The 21,439-nt window shown below is 40.4% G+C and overlaps 1 protein-coding gene across 6 annotated transcripts in view; it reads right to left on the minus strand.

Annotated features, from left to right (window-relative positions):
- NEXN (nexilin F-actin binding protein) overlaps positions 1 to 20,558 on the minus strand; it is a 48,866-nt gene extending 28,308 nt beyond the window's left edge. For 3 of the 6 annotated variants that reach the window (XM_048496860.1, XM_048496856.1, XM_048496858.1), the window contains exons 1-3: positions 19,418 to 19,567; positions 2,180 to 2,264; positions 50 to 241 (exon numbers count right to left, since the gene is read on the minus strand). In XM_048496860.1, coding sequence (XP_048352817.1) covers positions 50 to 241; positions 2,180 to 2,206 — 219 coding nt within the window. In that variant the 5' untranslated portion in view covers positions 2,207 to 2,264; positions 19,418 to 19,567. Of the gene's footprint in view, positions 1 to 49; positions 242 to 2,179; positions 2,265 to 19,417; positions 19,568 to 20,436 lie in introns of those variants that run through there. The other 3 variants (XM_048496857.1, XM_048496862.1, XM_048496861.1) reach the window with 3 other exon arrangements.
- Positions 20,559 to 21,439: the final 881 nt, after the last annotated feature.

Here is a 21,439-nt window from a genome sequence, read left to right on the forward strand (position 1 = left end):
TTAAGGCTTAAAAGGTTAAAAAATAGAAAAAAATTGCAAAGAAAATGACCTCCTGCTTTCGCCTGTTCCATTCTCTCTCTCTAATATATTGTTCTTTTCTTCTTTGTTTTTCATCCCTAGATCGTCTTTGATTTCTTTCTTCCCTTGCTTTCTGCATGGCTTCAAATTTATCCTTTATATCTCCCTTCCGAAGTTTGGGCACATAGGACTTTGGGACAGGTTTAGACGAAGAAATGATAATCTTTGTGAAGATAGTAGACAAGATAAAGAATAAGATGAGGAAAAGATTATAGAAGCAGATGAAGAGAAATTAGACAGCAAGACAGGCATGGGAGTTATTGAATCAGGCAGTAAAAGTAGACAAGTGGTTCACTATCCTAAGGTGCATTGTGCTGTGTATATTTACAATCTTTTTCATAATGAAGAGAAAATATCTTGAACTGGTTTGTTCATCACTGCCAAGACAGTGATTCTGAGAAGTCTCCTGCACCTGTAGGGATTGGACAGAAGTTGAATTTTGCTAAATGAAGTGTTTCCTTGGCATTCTCCAGTGCAATATGAGAAAAGTTGTGTCTGGCAGATATTTCCTTTTGCAGAGCACAAGAACCTCTGCAAGACAGAATCTAGCAACTCTAATATTGTTTCTACTGAATCTAGTCTTGGATCTCCCGTTAACTTGGATGTAAAACCTGAAAAGTTGGTTCTATTTAAATTTTAACAAAGGCTCCACTGTTAGTAGAACCAAAGACACTGTCTGGACACTGCAGATTCCAGCTACTTACATATTCCAACTCATTTTAATTGTACTGAAACCATGATTAATTTGAGAATATCACAATAGTGTTTAATTTTTAAGGGTATATTCTTCAACCATTCTTTTAGAACTATGCATGTGCCAGCATATAAACAAACATAAAACTGCTTCTTGGTCTAGCAGTCAGATGTATACATAGTTAAGTGATATGTTACAAGGATGGGGCATGTGGGGAGAACAGGCTTAAGTTTTCCCACTCATGCCATTTTTCTATCCTGAAACCGCCCCAGAAAGCCTAACAGGGAAAATAGCAGCTTCCTGAGACCATTTCAGATTAGAAAAATGGAACTGGGGTGGGGGGCAGCGGGCAGCCCCATCCAAGAGGCCAGGCAGCTATGCCATTCCACAGCTCCCATAGGGTTCTTGGTGGCGTGGGGAGGCATGTACAGCAAAAAAAGACCCCTTGCTGATGAGAAGCCCCCATTGGGCTTAATAGCGTTACAGCACCTGTTCAGGTGCCATAAGTCTAAAGTCTCAGCTGCCAATGTAAGTCAGTCAATGGGTAAGAGGATACTGACAACTGTAGGCTCCTCCCCCAGCCATGGCTCCGGGTCACCCCCACTACGTCAATAGCAGGAGCACTGGGATGCTTGCATATCATCCCAGTGTTGGGGTGGGCTGCAGCAGTTGCATGCTGGTGGAATCACCTCTCAACCAGGGCAAATGCTCTGGGAAAGTGCCCTCTTTGGATGGGCCATAAGCCTTTTCTCTCCACAATCCACATCCCAATCTGAATCAGGCCTCCATACACTTGGATATTGAATTCTAAGCACTGAAGCTGCAATGCACATCTGATTAAAAAATCTCATAGGTGGGCCTGAGGAAGATGCAAAGATTATATAGGGGTGGATCCATATTATATTTTCCCCTAATAGAAGGGCAGATATAATTTCTTTCAATTCCTCCTTCCTGGTGCAGCTTGCCAATTTCCCATTCATGCTATTCCTGAGGGTTTTATGTTCCCCAGGAACAGCATGTTGTGAAGATAAATAAGATGCAGAGGAAGGAGAAAAGCAGAGAATTTCTGTCTGCTTTGTATTAGTGGAAATTTTGGTCTTGATTCAACCCATAAAGAAGTCCAGGAAGTCTGCTGAACTCATGGAATTTCTTCACCCTAAATGGCTTCCCCATTCATTCAGTAACAGGAGCCAATCTGTGTTTGCTTTGCTTTGTACATCTGAGCTCGCATGAATTTCTTGGTGGTGATAACAAACTTTATAATTATATCCCAAAGGTTATGTTTTCCTGCCAAATGTCCCACCTCTCAAGTAAAGCACACTTAGTATTTTGAGTAATATAGCTCCAAGGTTTATTATGTTGTTTCTTTCATGTTAATTTATTAAATCCAGAAGATCTCATACATACCTCTGCCTTCTGTGCAATGTCATTCATGCCTACTTTCTGGGATCCAACACCAGACACGTGTAAAATGTACGTTTTCAGGATTTACCTTGTAAAAAAAAGAGTTATCACTGACATATGAATAATATATTTTAATCCACTTTTTACTCTAGTAATCTAAGAGAACACAATACACACTTAGTTGTGTAACAGGTATAGCAAAATCATGGCCTACTATGTACAAAGGCAAGAACAAAACAATCATTTTGTAAAGAATGTTACTTTCTAATGTTCATTATGAACTTCCACCATTTAATTGCCATTTAATTAAAAAACCTACCTTTTAATCTAGAGAAAACACAGAACATCTAAACCAACATCAGAGTACTGACAGTTCAAATAAAGCATGAGACAACACTTTCCAAAATCTAAAGGTAATAATGTAAGGCCCCTTCCGCACATGCAGAATAATGCACTTTCAATCCACTTTCACAATTGTTTGAAAGTGGATTTTGCTATTCCACACAGTAAAATCCAGCTGCATCGTGCATTGAAAGTGGATTGAAAGTGCATTATCCTGCATGTGCGGAAGGGGCCCATGTCTAAAATGGGTGGAATTTCTTAATCTGCAGAAAACTAGTGTTTTATAAATCTGTAGAAATAATAAGGTAATTTAAGTTTCAAAATCAATTGTATTGCATTGAATTTGTTTATTTACAGTCACAGACCAGTACCAAGTTCTGGAAACAGCCTTCATATGTTTTACTATATCATTGATATAGTAATTAAACAAGGTAGGAGCTAATAGACACTCCTGTTTGACTCCCTTAAAAATTGTAAAAATAAACCCTGCTAAAAAATAAACCCTGCTTTGCTCAGCTGAATTGTACCAAATAGCTTAGATACTGTCGAGTCTCAGACCTGTAAATGCTTCTTGTACCAAACCTATCACAATTAAAATATTTGACTTTCCTCTCACATTACATAGTCTCAAAACACACTGCTAAGTGACTGTAGGGTAAGATCCATAAAATACACTCACTAGCTCTGAATCATAGGCCCTTTCTGCACAAGCGCAGAAACACACCTCCACTGGTGGAGGCTTGGGGACCGTTTGCACGCTAGCGTGTGAGCGGCCCCGACTTTCCCCTCAGCCAGAAAGGTGGCTCTGTGCGGAGCCGCCTCCAGTCGCCCCCCTCCACTCACCATCCCATCCAGCATCGCTCTGGAGGGCTGCAGGGACCCGGCCACACTGCCCTCCAACCTCCAGGGGTTGGAGGGCAGCATGGGCAGGGCTCTGCAGCCCTCCAGAGCGACGCTGGATGGGACGGTGAGTGGAGGGGAGGGGGAAAGCAGTGTCTTCCCGGCGGTGCTGTTCGCACCATGCCGACGGGAAAAACCTCGCTTCTTTAGCGAGGTTAATAGTGGCGGCTTCATGCTGCTCCCGGGCGATCAGGATGGCGTTTTTGCTGTCCCTGGGTTGCTGTATTACGCCTATGTGGAAAGGGCCATAGTGTGGGAAATTTACCTGTTTGGGAATTGCTCATATATGATAGAGAAAATGTAAGCAGATGCTACTTCAAATGACTTCAAATGACAAACCACAGTTATATTTAAACAGCTTCCCAAAATACTAAAATTACAACAGATTTTTTGCAAACACAGTATGCCAGGGCAGTCTACTTCATATATTGCATTTCTATTGCCCACATTATGCTTTTAGTGAATGATGCAAAATGTAAACTGTGAATACAAGTTATACAGGTTTCTTATACAGTACATTTGTTAGAGAGCTAGGATTGGCTGTAATTCCCTACCACATCCATATTATGTTTCTATACTGGAACATTTAACCAGTATAGCCAGTAAAATCACAATGTAGTTGTGGGGGGCAAGTAGTAGAGAAGATAGCCCTTTCATCCAAACCAAGCTGAGTTAAGAGCAATGTGGATATGTTGGTTTGGATTAAAAACTTTGGCTCAAATTGATTGTGTGGTACTGAGCCAGTCAGACCTTTCTGACATGGGTTACACGTCCTGGGTTCAATTTTGGAAAACTTGGTAATGTATCTACTCCCAAGTTTTCCCTGGCTTCTCTTTAAGAAAGCCTCCAGCATAACTCTACAAATAAAAGGGGCTTCAGATGCTTCTTAAAAACATTAAAAATGGGAATTAAGAGAACCAAATACAGAGATTGCTGTACAGATTTATAATATGCAATTTCTGGTTTAAAAAAGGAATTATACACATGCATAGAGGATAAGTCTATCAAATATTACTAGCCATGGTGACTAAAGATAACCCCCACATTCAGAGGCAGTAAATCGCTGAACACTAGTCCCAGGAGGCAACAACAGAGAAAGTCTTGGCTTCTATGTCCTGCTGCTGATCCTCCAGAGTAACTGGTTGGCCACTGTGTGAGACATGTTGCCGGAACAGATGAATCACCAGTCTGATTGAGCAGTGGTCTTGTATTCTTATGAATTTATAATAAGAATTCATACATGTTATATAATGAAGTATAAAGGGGTTTTTTGCCATATAATGCTATTCTTTTTTCATTATGATAAGCAGGAACAAAACTGTTTATGTGTCCAATAACCTTTATACTAAACCCATTTTAGTCCTACAAATTGTATCACCCACAATCCTTACAAAATTTGTATAGTAGACATAAAGACTGAGCTTCTTGACATCAGCCAGCATATTAAAACTTTATAAGGGGAGATACATTCATTAAGACCAAAATCATGTGAATATCAGTCCACTAAATATTCAGACTCATCTGGAAGTGCACAATTCTTCACCACAACAGTTTGATCTTGGAAGCTGTGAGTGTTTTTTTTTCTTTCATCCTGTTGCTACCCATGGCAACAATTTGTATTTTGTAAGTCCATGCAAATTATAAAATGTCGGAGATAGAAAAATATTGGAATCTGCTTATGTACAATAGCTTTTAAGAACCAGACCAAGGGAACAAATTTCCTCCATTCTGACAGTGTAAATTACTTTCCTGGCTCTGATGGAATAATCTTGGCTTGGAAGAGTGCCACTTATTAAAAGAATGTGCTTATTTTTGTGGGATATAAGGAATATATGAAGTTGCTTTATGAGCCAGCTTGCTGGTCCATGTAGCCCAGATGACTGGTAGCATCTTCCAATGTTTCAAACATAGAAAAGGAGTCCTCCATACCTACTACCTACTCCATACCCTACTACCTACTACCTCCATACCTACTACCTTCACTCTGAACCAAACAAGCACCTTTTCTGCATTCTCTTTTTCCTCATCTCAAAGGCTCATTACACACAAAACATCTGCTGCTCAATGGGGGCAAATGTCTGTCACAGCAAGATTTCTTGTATGGACGTTTTTCCTCCAGCCTCACATTCACTTTCTAGTCTACCTGTGGCAAATGAGACCACTTTTAGTGCAAATGTAATTTTGTTTCACTGCCAGAGTGAATATAGCTTTGCCCCGGACCTCTTCCCTCTGCCCATCTCCAGTCTGCCTAGCTCCACCCTCCCCACTCCTCGCACAGATTCCATGCCTTTCCCTTGCCCAATTCCACATTGCCTGGTCCTTACTGCTTCTCTGATGCTCATTTTGATATATCGATATAACAATGGTTTTGCAAGGAACAGCAGAAGCAGGGTCTATTTCTTTTATAAACTTTTTCCAGGCAAGGCTCTTTTAAAAAAACAACAACCAAGGTTCTCTCCATGGCAGCAGAGAGCGAGAGAGTGAAGGGGAAGGGAGGGGCAGTGGAGAATATCAGCTGTGTAGTATTGGAACTACTGAGTGTTATGAGATCTGTGCCTTTAAGAGGGGCTGAGTTAAGAGAACCAGGAAACAGAGACTTATTGAGACTAACTGCAGGGGAGGACTGGCTGCCTCCTCATATGTAAACAGAGAAACGCAGGGAGACTACACTTCAGCCCCACCGCGCAGCTAAAAGGCCTGAGGTAAATGTTCCATGAGTAATAGGCCAATGTTCTGGATTATTTGGGGTTTGTTTTTTGAAGTTCCACATATGTTTTATTCCCTCTAGTGGTCCATTTGATGTAGCAGAATATTAAAGCTAGTTTATTCCTCTGTTGATTTAAGCAGCAGCTTTTTACTTTTGATAAAATCAGATGTGATACCAAATGAATCACTAGAGGGAACAAAACATGTGCAGAACTTTACAAGTCCTAGGTATTATATGGAGTTCCGGACATGAATGTCTTGTGCGTGCATAGGGTCTATTCCTGTTAAGTAGATATATGTGGTTGAATTATGCCACTCAGGTCAAGCAAAATGATAGAGAAAACAATAGCTAATTTTTTTTATCATTTTTATGTGGCCCACAATGTTACCTTTGTAGAATTTGTGTTTGTTAAATGACCTCCTTCAGATAACGATGGATTTCTTCACCAACCTCAGCCCAGTTAGTGGGTCATAATCAACAGTACTTTGATGTTTTGGACTATCAACCAGCTTTTAAAGGTCTTGTGTCACTGACACAAATCATTATTTCCATTCTAAAAAGGTGAAACAGATAAAGCATTTGTAATCCTTAGTAAAAAATCCAAATGTGGAAAAACCCAAACTATGCTGTGTAGTATGACTTAATTTAGTATTTTATTTTAGTATTTATTTTAGAATTTAGTATTTTATTATCCTACCACAGGTTGGTAGGATTTGGGTTGGGTTGGGGGAAGAAAATAAATAAAACACACAATTTGGGTTGGGGGAAGAAAAACATACCAATTAATAATTGAATAAACTATTAAAAGAAACGCATGCAAGAAATTTGGCAGCAGCTTCAAACCAGTCTATATAATTAGAAAACAACCATTTAAAGATAATATAACTACTAGAATACTGAACATTACAATTAATATTTAGGCTTTTCCATAGTAATCAAACGGTTGGCAACTATAAAACAAGTAGTGGGGATATACCCATAATACAGAGAACACTTCCTATACAAATCAGTAAGCTGCCCTAGACCAATCTTGCCACAGAAAGCTTCATTTATTGTGTTCTGTAATCCATCAGATAAATATTTAAATAAATTATTGTTGAAATTGTTGAAAATTCCAACTCACTCAATTTACCAAGAAAAGCAATAAGGTTTGATGAGAAGTCTTGTCCCATAAAACATACTAATTTACTAGGAGGTTCTAGCAATAATATTCTAACCACATCTTTCCATGTAATTGATTATAGGGAACACATCCAATTTCTAATCTAATTGTCAAATTGGATACACAATTGGAAATTCCCAACACGATTAGAAAAATTCAGTCATTATGTTCACTTTCCACAAAAAAGTCCTCAGGTCATTCATACAGAGTGCAAAAAGTGTTGGATACAAAATGTATTGTTGCTGAACTCTTTTTATCAAAGGAATTCTTTCTGTTGAAACACCCTGCTTTCACATACAACCTGTAGAAGTTGTATTTGTGCACAATAATTGAATTGTTGTATACTATGAACCACCTCCATCATACATATAACCTTCAGTGCCCTTTATGTGTGCACCCTAATCATGTAGATGCCCAGTTCTGAATATTATCACCTGCTTTCGGAGTGGGGTAAAATCAAAGAAACAAGGCCTTTGCATATATGTAAGTCTAGCTCACACTGAAGGCTACATATGAAGTTATAGAGCTGGGCACCATTTATCTGTCATGTAGTTTTAGCACACTCCCTCCCTACTCTAGCTGAATACATGAATTGGAATAGTGACTTTTCTAAGCCATAACAGTTTAGCAGGTTCTCCGAAGGAGGATGCATATACATTTTGCAAAAATAATAAATAATAGCATAAATAATACTACCAACAGGGATCAGCACTAATTATGAAGAACAGAGATGGTGAGCATGTGCAAAATACTTTTGCCTTACATCATACATCTTTCATGTGAGAGAAACCACAATTTCCCGACAGGTTAGAAACACTTAAATTATCACAAGGTGAAGCGATCAAACCACCATCCTGAATTTTTTAGTGGTGGGAAGGAGCTAATGGTTACAGTTCACTAAGCCTTTATTGGCATATGAAACAAAGCAGTATAAGATACAGTTAAAATTATAAAATAAAACTTCACATTGAATCATGAGTTCAGTTTACAGACTTCAGCCAGGAACTTTGCCACTGTGGGACAACAGTTAAAATCATTGCAGTTTAAAAGCAAAGTTACTTTGTCTAGCTCTGTATGGGTTTTCATAGGATCGAGAACCTGTGACAACTAGCTGGATCTTAGTTTCTGATAAAATGGGCAGTGGAGGAGAATGTGCGGGATGGAGTCCAGCTGACCTGGACTGCAGGGGCAAAGTCTCTTATCACTCAGAAGACCCTTTAGTCTTCCTCTATGGAGCGGGGATGGCATACTATTAAATCTAGCCAGCATGTATGCTCTCCTATACGTGGGGTTGGTAAGCGCTGCAGGATAGTAGGCTGGGTTTCCCTGTAGAAATGGAATTGCCACATTCGTTGGCGAACAGGATTTATTGGCCAATCTCTGCAATTGTTGGTAGTCTATTGCTAGTAGCCGCTCTTTGATGAGGGCAAATGTCGGTGAAGGTTAACATGTTCAGGGAGTCATTATCAAAGCCCAATTCCCTGATCTTTGCTAGCACTGTTGTACACCATTTAGAAAGATGGAGTTCGATCAAGGTGAGTTGGGTCAATGAGTTTTCGGAGCTTTGGTAATGGATATGCAGCCAAAATTGTATGATGTTTAACCAGATAGTGGCCTCTATGGAGTATTGACCAGATTCTAAACATAGAACTGCATATGGGACGCAGTTTGGCATGCCAAATAATTTATGGAGAAATTTTGAAGGGAATGATCTAATGGCACTGTTATTGGGGGTTAACCAAATAGGAGCTCCATAAAGCAGTTGTGCTCTCATCCTTGCTTTGAAAACTTGCAAAGCTGGGGGGATATATTGGTTGCCCATGGAATGACAGAACCTCCTGGTGGTATTAGCATTTGATTGGGCCCGAGCCAATATATATTTTTGGTGGATGGACCATGACAAGTTATTGCTAAAAGAGAGTCCTAGGTATTTAATTTTTTTTAACTTGCTCAATATAGTGGCCCTTTATCTTCCAGGATTGTTTTTTGCAGCTTTTTCCAAAAACCAGAATCTTAGTTTTGTCGTAGTTCACCTGCAGATCGTTTGTCTCACAAAAGTCAACAAATCTATGCAGGAGTCTTGTTAAACCCACAGGACAATGGGATAATAGGGCTGCATCATCCGCAAATAACAGAAGAGGGACATGCTTTGGGCCGATCTTAGGGCTATGTCCATCCACCTGGGCCCGGGCTATAGGGAGATTGTGCAAGAAGATATTAAATAATAAGTGGGCTAGTACACAGCCTTGTTTGACTCCCTTTTTTTACCTGGACTGGGTTTGACAGAAATCCCCTGTGGTCTTTCACCTGGCATGAGTTTTGGGTGTGCAGTTGTTTAATCAGAAAAAGAAGTCTTGAATCGATATTAAGAGCGGCAAGTTTTCCCCAGAGCTTTTCTCTGTTCACAGAATCAAATGCCCCCTTAAGATCCAAAAAGGCCACACTTAATTTGGTAGAACTGTTCCTAGAGTATTTGTTGGCTAAGTGGGCCAGGACATGGGCCTGGTCTAGTGTTGATTTCCCCTTGGAAAAGCCCACTTGTTTGGGGCCAGTACTGTTGTTTTGCTTGACCCATGACTCTAATCTGATCAGGAGAAGTTTGGCATAAATCTTCCCTATAATAGAAAGCAGGCTAATGCGTCGATAATTTGCTGGTTCATTTTGATCACCTTTTTAAATATTGGGACCAGCACGGAGGAGGTCCATGCCTTCGGCATTATCCCCTTTTCATTAATCCTTGTAAAAAGATTAGCGAGCAAGTTTTCCCACCATAGTGGGTTTGTTTTCAGTATTTCCGGGATAATGGCATCGCTGCCTGGGGCCTTGTTTAGGACTAATTATGAAGAACAGAGATGGTGAGCATGTGCAAAATACTTTCGCCTTACTTCATACATCTTTCAGGTGAGAGACACCATGATTTCACAAGGTGAAGGGATCAAACCACCATCCTGAAATTTTTAGTGGTGGGAAGGAGCTAATGGTATGGAGATAATGACTCTACAAGTCAGTATAAAACCTTACTATAGATAATTTCTAATAAGTTTAAGTGAACATTTTAGTTGATATAATTTTAATAAAATTAAGTGCTAATATGTCCCCTAGTATCTCTGAATTCACTAGCTAGAACACTGAAAACAATTTTATTTCTCATAAAGCAACTATACAGAATACTACCAGCATTCACCCCTTAGGAATCCATGAAATACAATTTTTCGTTCTAAATAATGCAGAATATCCCTACTTTCACTGCTCCCTCCATAGTTATTACCCAAAAAGTGACTTCATTAATTTTTCATTTTAAGAGTGGTTTTACTGAAGTTGGGCAGTTTAAAATTGTTTAATGCTCAAGAAAGCTGCTACTGTTGACATTTATGCATCACTTGTATCAGTCTTCCCATTTGAGATTCGGCACATTTCAAGTATTAGATTCTCTACTTAAAAACGGATAAGTAACAAGGACTCAGAGCACAGTAGTAACTACATATGAGCTACTGAATTGTTTTATAAGCACACCAATATTTGTTTCTTATCTGAAGTGTTTTCAAATGGATTAACATGATTGTGCGGTTGCTCCCTGATGAGCTCCTACACATTTTAAAGATTAACATGTTTTTTTTAAAGATTTTGAAAATGTACCTGCCATACCTTTATTCTTTCATAAGTCAGCTGATCCGGTTTTCAAAAAGTGGCACATTTTACTGGGATTATTCATGCTATTTTCTTAGTTTGATATAATAATGTATGCAGGTATATGACCATATTTGTGGGGCGGGGGAGTTTATATGAACTTGGCAATACATATTTTGCACTGACAACCTTTTGTATGATCATAGCTGTCATAATGGAAATGGCTACACACAAACTTTAGGCTTCTCTCGAAGCAGCAATATATTTGATCACATAAAAGAGTTTGACAGCATTATATCAATATAACAGTTTAACAATATGCACACCAACTTATCTGAATTCCCAGTTTCCACTTTTTAAAAATAAGTCTCTCACTCATTCCATTGCAGACATACATGCTTTACATTGTATCTCCACAACGCAAAAAGCTACATACTTTGCGTTCTTAAAAAAATAAAATTGGTGTTGGATTTTGTGAGTGCTAGCTCCATCAGTTATGAAAGAGTTAACTTGCTGTTTGTTTGCTTGTAACCAGATAGTTAGACTACCATGTAGCAAATAAGAGCTCTAGTGTAAAAGGTCTCTCTAGAACAGTGGTGGCGAACCTTTGGCACTCCAGATGTTATGGACTACAATTCCCATCAGCCCCTGCCAGCATAGGGGCTGATGGAAATTGTAGTCCATAACATCTGGAGTGCCAAAGGTTCGCCACCACGGCTCTAGAATGTAGGTATCCATTGCATTTTCATTGGGTATCAGTAAAAAGGGGTCCTATGTCATGAGTGTGCAGGAAAGGGTGAGTTTATACCCCACTTTCACTTCCTGTTTAGGCAGATGTAGTCCAGATGCAGTTTTATGCACACCCTACCTATTCTGCAGCTGTTTTCTTTATGGTGGGTTTTTGGTTCCTGAGGTTTTTGGTGCACAGCTGGCTCAGCTGCTGCTTCCCTCCACTGGCTCTCTTCCTCTCTTCCTCATCCGGCCGCTTCTCTGGTCTCAATCTCCTCCGCATTCCACCAAAGCACTCTGTTCAGCCTCCCTAAGTGCTCTCCTTGGGGGGCTGGCTGCCCTCATACAACAGCTGCTGTACAATGTGAGCCAGCTGGTGGTCCAGTCAGCAGTTTGGCAGGAAGATGTGGCTGAAGCCTTTGGAGGGTTACTGAAAACATCCGGTAGGGGTGGGGGTGGGGTGGGGGAGGAAAGGCCTCCATCTCCAAGGGACTGGGCTGGAATAGGGTTTTTGTGGATCAAGGTGGGCTCCAGTGTGGGAATTACAGGGGAGGGAATTTCTCCCAGAACAGGCAGTCCCATAGAACAGGCAGTCCCATACACTACCTTCTGATCTGTAGCCAGAAGACGAGATGGAACTCTGGTTGCGTGTGTGGGGTGAAGCAAGAACATTAACAAAAAGAAGAGTGTATGTTTATCCCCCTCTGCAAGGACTAAGGAAACAGACAAAAAAGTTTGACTTTGAGCAGTCTTGGAATCCTTGGGCAGAGTCAGATTTAAGGTGCAGTGAGTCCTCTAAAGGGGAAAATGTGTACATTATGGAAAATCAGACCCCTAGAGAATGGATGCTTGTTGCAGGGGAGATAGCAAGTGTAGAAAAGGCCTTAGATAATCAGAGAGCTGTCTGATTATTTTTTATCTATGTACCCCTGCCTAATTCCAGATCCAAAATTTTAATGATTTTTTTTAAACTGCACATCCCTTAAGGAACTATAATTATATTCTGACAGTGTTTCTTATGCTACCACCTTTGTAGTGACTTAAAGACTGAATCCAGCTTTATCTTTTCCTGACTGTTCACTCTCTACCATGGTGACTACTAATCTTATGCTACAAAAGGAAGATATTTTTGATCTGCATATGAATGCTGATATAACACCTGTAAATATAAATTGTTCAATCTAGGGTTATACTGGTATAGCTGGTAAAGTACTGACACACACTCATACACCACTGTTCTGACATCGTTCTGACTATAGTATACTATATTTCTCCTTTTTGTTTCAGATTCCAGCAATAAAACAGCAATGGTTTTTACTCACGTGGAAAATTAAGAACAAAAGATAGTAATTTATTCCCTATGCATGTGTATGTTCACTTGGATCTTATTACCAAATGTAATCAATAACATTCAGATACTGGCAAGACTGGAATTGTTTATTTTTTTCAAAGACTATGGGTGGAAGATGACAAACTAAGTTTTCAAACTCTGCTTAATTTCTATAACCTTAAACATTTTTGTGGATCTTAAAACTGATCCAGACAAAACTTCATAAGAGGGTAGAGAAGGATATTATCATTTATATGAACATCAGCCCAAAACTGAAGTAGCCTGGTGGTCAATAATGTTGAGAGGAAGCCATAGAGAGAGCTGGATTGGGACAATGGCTGAAGTGTTGGCCTTTGTTCAAATCTCACACTGCTGTGAAGCTTGCTGGCTGACCTTGGCCCAGCCATAGATACTGACCCTAACTTGCCTCACAGGGTTGTTGTGATAGTTAAATGAAGGAGGGGATAGGAATATATACTGCCCTAAGCTCTGCAGAAGAAGGAGCAGGATATTAATGTATTGCATTAAAAAGGGTGCATCTTGCAATAGTTTGCCTGATCACTGTGAAGAGTCATAGAGCAAAAATATAGAAAAGAAAATATAAAAGTATTCTTGTTTCAACACAAGTGAGGACAAGCACATTTGGCAAGTGATACTGCCTGACTGCCTGGCAGCATGTGCAGATGTAACAAGACCTGAACTGCAAGCTTCTAAGAAGGCAAGAATATTTTCCTAATTAGGAACCCTGCCCTTTCTTTTGTTTTGTTTTTCTCTCCTCTCTGAAATGTCGCTTAATTTGTAACCTGGACTGAGTTCAGCCACCTGCCTCTTTTTAATTCCTAATTTTGTTAATGCTTGGGTAAACAAAGCTAGAAACTCACTTGGAAGGCAAAGTCTTTGAAATTGTAAGAGGTAATTGCATGACAAGCAGTTTAAGTTTAAATCCTATAAGAAATTCTAGAACCAAAGTAAGTAAATAAGTGGTATAATTTATTTCCAGACTAAGCAATATATTTGTTCATGTATTTACTGGTATGTCTTTATAAATATGAAAGCATGTCCAAAGATAGTTTATGCTCCATAATAAATTAATTTGTTTTAAATTCACTGTAATCACTGAAGATGGGATAAGATCTCACATTTCACCAGATCAGATTCCATGGAGAAGAACTGATTCAACCACAGAAACTCAGCACTTTAACATTGCAATAGTGATCTTAAATGAGATTGGTAGTTGTAAAATACCACCCTGAGCAAAACGTAACTAGAAAATCTACCAACAGTCCAAAATATATGAAAAGTGCCACTAGTTCATATTATCCCAACACTCTGAATACTATAAATGAATAAAATTTCCAAAACTGTTGATTCAAAAATTTAACTGATTGAATCAGAATTAAAAAATAAGATACCAAACTAAAAAAGGGTGCTAAAAATTCACATCAGAATTGGTTCTTTTGGTTATGTCCAGGCATACACTAATTTCCCATGGTTAAATATGCATTGGGGTTCTAGCAGAATTTTTTCTTACAGTATAATTTTAAAATACCACTTGGACTGTCATTGTGAGCAAGCAGGATAATTACTTAGCCAGGACAATGAGTTTCCATAAGAAGACCATTAACAAATCTTGAATACATTTGGAAGGAGATTATATGAATAAGTGGTTCTGTGAGGATGTTAGTTACAATTTCCATTAATATATTCAGAGAAATACTAATCATTTCAGGCCAGTAACAGTAATACAATTCAGAAGCAGTTGATATATGGCCCACAATCAACCTAGGCCAGACCACATCATATTAAGTAGTGACTCACCCAGAGGACTGTTGGCCAAAAAACAATGGAAAACTATTATGTGGGGCGGGGGACAGGACTTTAGTGTACCAGAGGTGATATTTAAGCCATAAAAAGGTCCAGTCCCATCTATATATATATATAAAAATCTAACAGTATGTTTGTCCCTGATGGTCTCCCTCAGAAGCTGCTGGACGGATCGCCCCCAAATTTTTACAGGACGTCCCTCCCTGTTGCGGGCAGGTAATTGGACCTTCAAATCACTGAAAGTCCATACCTGAGCCAGGTAGAAACATCTTTTTCCTGGAGCACCAGGCCATGAAGCTGGCTGTGTTTAACTGTCACCCTTAGAATGTTCGTGCAGCCTGTCTGTCTGTGGCCTGAGGGCTTGGTATGAGGGCTTAGAATGTTCGTGCAGATGGGCAGAGATGAGCAGTGAAAACAGTAAATTGGTAATACTGTTAGGTAATACGAGTGGAAGTGAAACACATACACACTTTGCCATGTGAGACGTCAGGTGGGGTCCCCCCCCCTCACACGCAGGTAACTTTTACTCTCTGTGCCTCACCCACTGCTACCACACAATACACATCCAGCTCATCCTCACACACCTCACTCTGCCCTCCCTCACATCCAACCACCACTTACCCACTTCCTCACTCATATTCACCACAGCTCTCTTTTACTTCAAGCGAGCTGGAGTTTGCCTTTTTCTTCTAAGAAAATCCACGGGTAGGGGCAGACCAACACAACCAGCTCCGCTTCTTTTGCACTTGGCCCTTTAAGGACCCAGGGAGCTGGCCTCGATCTGAGCACCTCACCACCCTGCCTCTGCTGCCTGACTGGGATAGCCTCCTTGCCCCAGTTCTGTCTTACCCAAGCCAGGACTGTGCGTGTCAACCAGCCTCATGGACAGCGGGATTCGCACTCTGGACAGTTCCAAGACAGCACCATATAATAATGTGCATTGAAAAGGGAAAGAGGGATTCCATTTGACCACCCCAAAAGGCTATGCTGGGGATCATTGGACCTGCATGGGCATCTGTGTGGGTTGCGGACTGTGGTGAGAAGGACAATTGCCACAGCAACGCGTGGCTGGGCCCGCTAGTTTCTTATAACCTGAAACAGATAGAATATGGCATTGCTGCTTATGTACAATTCAGAGAGTATTTCCTTTTATCTTCATATATGGCCCTCAACACTTGCAAGTTGCCTGCTCATTACCATTGGACTCATCTCATTACTGCAAGAAATGGAAGTTATAGACTAGAGATTCAGCTTGTTTCCACAGGTAGACAGAGCTGCATCAAAATTATTTTTTCCTCACTTCATTTCATTCCAGTCCACCCTTGCTGGCTCTTTAGGGCATACTAGTCACCTTATACCACTTCCTTACAGCCTTTTCAGTGATCTTTCCAAAGATTACACAGAGCTGAATCTTAAAATCTTCTTTACATCCCCAAGTTAGTATAGTTACATTCCCAAATAAGGCTCCATGCATTACATTTCTAGTAAAAAAATTGTTTTTCCTTGCATGTCCCAGGTAATAGTTGCCAATTTCCATTTTGTTAGTAACTTATAGTACATAAATTAGAGAAAGGAGCACATTGTTCCAAGACTTATTCCTTGATATTAACTAGATGGCTTTTTCCACATTCATTTTTGGAAACTAACACACATAGCCTATATACAATCCCACTGCCTTTAAGTTTCCATCACCATCTGCAAACACTGGTGTTACGCTATTTTACAAATAAAAGAGGCTTCACAGTAGACAAAATGTACAATCAAAGCACCAGCACAAAAACAAGGAAAACAACAAAACATTGTTGATAAACAAATAGCAGAAAAAGGAAGGTATATTGAATTGCATTAATATGAAAAAAACATTTCATTTCAGTTTCTATTACTAATATCCTTTTCAGCAAATAAGTCACTAATGGCAACTCAGCCTATACCTATCACCAATAAACTGCACGGATTGGATTCAGAAGATGCCAGCAGATGGGAAGAGCTATTGGGGACAATTTTTTCCAAGATGCTAAAGAACAATGAAGATTCCAAATCAAAATAGAAAAAGAAAAGAAAATTATTTGTAGCTCACTTTTCTAAAATGTTTGGGCATGCTACTTTGCCTTATAACATTTATTTCCAAATAGCTACTTGGATTCATGTGAGAGGCTTCTTGTAGTTCAACAAAATGTTTTATTTTTTTCCTCTCTAAACTGACCAAGACCCTAATGAAACTACTTTTGCAACACCTCCTGGTTTCAAAAGCCATTTGCTTTAAGTCATAGGGAGGGGCCATCTGAATAACAAATTTAAAGCCCCCTTGGGTTTGTGGGAAATAGCTTCACAACTGTTTGGATCACAGGTTTAACTTTTTCATTCTCTATCCTTCATGCCTGTTTCTTAATGGCAACATTTTCCATATTATTTTTCTAACAGATATCAATTTAGTGCTAATTTCTAATAATGTCAGCAACCAGACCTTCAAAAATGCTTTTTAACCATAAATAAATCACAAAATGTATAGGTGTGCATATAAATTCACTAACACACACATTTCTTAATAAATAAGAAAAATTTATAAAGCAGAATTTAAAAAGCAGAAAAAGCATTTTTGTCTAAAATGCAAAATTTGATGCCTCAAGTGAACATATTATATATTGTCAAAGGCTTTCACAGCCAGAATCAACTGACTGTTGCAGGTTTTCTTAGCTATACTTAATATGTCCGTAGGTCTTTAGAATGTTCCCAGTGCTTATAATGTATTTGTTTAGTAATTTTAACAACATCCTTACTATTGTTCTGTTATCAATATTATTGTTCCCATACTGCAAATGGAGCCTAAAGCATAGTAGCTTTACTCTAGAAGCTTGTCCAGTGAATTAATTGCAGGGGTGAAATTTGTACAGAAATTTTCCATTCGCAGAACAGACGCTATCCTCACCAACTTTCCCAGTAGCATATTACAGACTTTGCGGCTTTCCAGAGAAAGGGTCCCAGCTAAACTGGTAAGCATATACACTGGTTTTGAACACCACCACAATTCTGAGTAGCATTGGTTAGTGAAAAACATTTTCTATTAAGCATTTGTAGTCTGTGATACCATTCAGATAGTAACTGTTTTTACATCTTTGTCCCATATGTCCTTATTTTCAATATATTATTGCAAACATCTTTACCCAATGTAATCTGTATCCTATGCTTTTCATAGCAAAGTTGGTAAAACACTTTTAAAAAATCAAATGAAAATTATTTGAAAATGGTATATTGAGTGTGCATAATATTTAAAGAGGTATTTAAATGTAAGCTCAAAATATTCCTTCAAAAAGCTGGTATATCGTTTTACACAGTCAGCTTTATAAACTTTATAAAGGCATGTTTTATAAAAGGATTAGATATTTAATTCTATTTCAATTGTACATCATGATATATGAGCAGTCTCTTGCTACATTGATCTGCTTATTTCTCTCCTCTTATAGTACGGTATCCATTAAACTACCCAATGGATACATGTAACCAAACACTTGAACTATCCATCCTATCTATCCAAACCAAAGGACAGTGACCAGTATCATCCCCCCTCCCCAAAAAAGAGTGGTAAGACACAGTAACTGTATCAAGAAAAGCAAATGACGGAAGCAAGCAAGGTTCACTGAGCTGGGTTTAGAGATCACCCACCCACTCATCTGGCAACAATATCGCCATCACTACCTTGGCTCTAATTTTAGCTCAGCATCTTATTCCTTAGTTGACATCTCCTTAGCCACTTGACCAGTGTAGCACCTTTGAGTAAAAGCTTTCCTTTACACTGACCTCTGGGAACCAGAAAAAAAAAATCTACCTAATCCAAGCTGTTCTTTCTAGGATTTAGTTCAGCTCCTCTGCCTTCTGCCCTGGCTTGGTCTAGGCTGTGCATTCCATGTTCATGACATGAAAATGCGCTAGAAAAGAAAGACATGCTGCTGGGGGTGTCAGGAGGCTTCTTTCTGCGACGTTATGGGGATGGAATGTTATAATACGTTCGGGACAAGCTCATATCTCCTTCAACATGTCATGTAAGAATTGCTTGGCGCAGTTGGAATGGCATTGCACAATCATTTGGCAACCCCACTCCCAGTAGGAGCTCCGATCCGAAAGGCTTGGCAGTTAAGCAAAATACACTGAAACATCTAGAACTTTCTTCTTTCATGTCCAAGGGAGGGGTGCTCTTTGGACGGGTAATACAACTCATCCCCTGATGAAGTTCGCGACTACAGAAAGAGGGGGGCGGGGGGAGGGGAGAGACGCCAGAGAGGCTGTCTGAAAAAACTCTGAGCAGGCGACGCTTTCTTGCCAGGAAACACAAAACCAAACCAGAAATCCTCCCACTTCAGACCCTTCCCCCGTATGCGAGATGTAGGGGGGCAAAGATATCAGTCGGTCCTGTGGAGCCTCTAGTAGGTGAAAGCGGAGACCCTTCGGACAAGGAGCAAACAGTCCGGCGGCAACATTGCGGGCAAGACTTCGGCGCGAGGGCAGCTTCGATGCTTTGCCCCCTCGCCTCGTTGCGCGCCAGTCCCGGCCTCGTCGGACCGACCTTTGTGCCAGAAAAACGCGCCCTCCCTCCCTTCGACCCCCTCCAAAGGCAGCCTTTCCTACCTGAGAGCCCCTGTGCGCTCCGCTCCTGGCGTTCAGTTAATCCCAGCTGCCGGGTGGGCGTGAGAGAAGCTGGAGAGCGTCGCCGCTGCTGCTGCTGCCGCCGCCGCCGCCGTGGCTGAAGCTGTAGCGTCGGGCTCTGCAAGTTTCCATAAAAGTCCCGGTGCGCAGCCCGCACTCGCATTCCAGGCGAGCCCCGGCCCGGCTGCAGCTGTCCCGACATACACGCGGCTGCCGCCCCCTCCTCTCTTCCCCCCACTCAGCGCGCTCCCCGCGCCGCATGGGGCCTTCACTGGCCCAGCAGGGTTATTTTGGGCTGGAAGTACCGTTAGGCTATAAATATCCAGCGGCTCTGGACACTAGGATGCCCCGTGTCCGGGAAAGCTCTTGGTCGCAAGGCAAGGGAAAGGCAAGTCTGAGTTATGCTGGCGTCTATTTCTCTCCATCTCTTTTTCAAGAAAAGGGGCTCGCTTGCTCAGCCTTGAACATGTGCAGAGCGCGTTTCCTCCCCTGCGGACTCATTTCTGTTTTGCAGTGTAGACGCCTTCTCGTTTTTGTCTTTACAACCATTTTGTGAAGTAGGTTAGTAGCCTGAGGTTATCCAGTGAGCTGTATGGCCAAGATGGTGTGTGTGTATGGGGAGGGGGATAAGAGTTGAACTAGTCCAGTCCTGGTCCCAGTCCTGGTCCAGCCCTTTAGCCACCGCAGGGAGGACTGCTAAAGGGATGGCTTTCAACGTTTCCTTTTGACATCTCAACCAATTTAGCTCCAACAAGGCATTTGAATATCCTTATCATGTTCGGGGTGCCCTCTAAGTACTGTCACAGATGGGCCACTGGCTGGCCAGAATGAGAGCTTAACTTGTTACCTGTTGTAGGTAACTACGCTTCATACACACACAATAAAGTTCACACCATTACATTATTCCCAATACTATAAGCTCAGGAAAATAACAGTTTAGCTTGATCTGTAAATTATCTACACCATCATGCTTGTTATTTTTTTTAAACAAACCCACTTACTTTTCACAATGTGTTCCTTTTCTTCCACACAAACAAATGGTTGTAGCTCAGCTGATCAACACTTATGTTTTGCTTCAAGATATTAGAAGAAGTGTTTTGAGGCTGAGACCTTGATGGCTTTTTTATAGCTCTAAACACACTGTGAGTAACAAACTAATTATAGTAACTTAGCAGATAATTGTGGTAGTCTGGAGCCCACTCAGCACCAGATCTACAAAAGCACCAGTATATTTTCAGTACTTTAGGATTACCCCAACGCAACAATTTCCTCACTGTTAACTCCTTTTCTCTTATGATTAGGTTAATGTTTGAACAAATTTGGGACCAGTTATTTCTGTTCCAAATTACTTCAGTTCAGATAGCAGCAGGAAATAATTACTTCTTTCTGCCTGGGCATGGATTGGGGACTGTTTTCATTCTGTTTCACTCTAACAGAGGACTTTTGGCTGGCCAGCTATTAATATTTCCTCACTGTTAACAAGGGAGGTTGAGGAAATTATTAGGAAAAAAAAGATGTCTTTTAGAAAATGGAAGTCCAACTTAACTGATGAAGAATACCAGAGAGAACACAAATGGTGGCAAAAGAGAAGCAAGTTAGCTGTAAAGGAGGCAAAAAAGGATTATGAGGAACGCATGGCTAGAACATCAAGACTAGCAACAAAGCAGTTCTTCAAAGTACATCAAAAGCAGGAAGCCAGCTAGGGAAGCGGTAGGCCCATTAGATGATGAAGGGAACAAAAGGTGTGCTAAAAAGATGACAGGGGAGATTGCAGAGAAGCTGAATGAATTCTTTGCATCTGTCTTCACCCAAGAGGAGGTGAGGAAAATTCCTGCACCTGAACCAAGCTTCTGTAGGAGGTGCAGAATCCGAGGGAACTAGCGAAGATAGTGGTAGACAAGGAAGAAGTTCTGGCAGCCATTGATAACCAGCTAAATGCTACCAAATCCCCTGGGCCCAGATTGCATTCATCCAAGAGTTCTTAAAGAGCTCAAGCATGAAATT

This window comes from Sphaerodactylus townsendi, linkage group LG05 (assembly GCF_021028975.2).
Source record: "Sphaerodactylus townsendi isolate TG3544 linkage group LG05, MPM_Stown_v2.3, whole genome shotgun sequence".
NCBI lineage: Eukaryota > Metazoa > Chordata > Lepidosauria > Squamata > Sphaerodactylidae > Sphaerodactylus > Sphaerodactylus townsendi.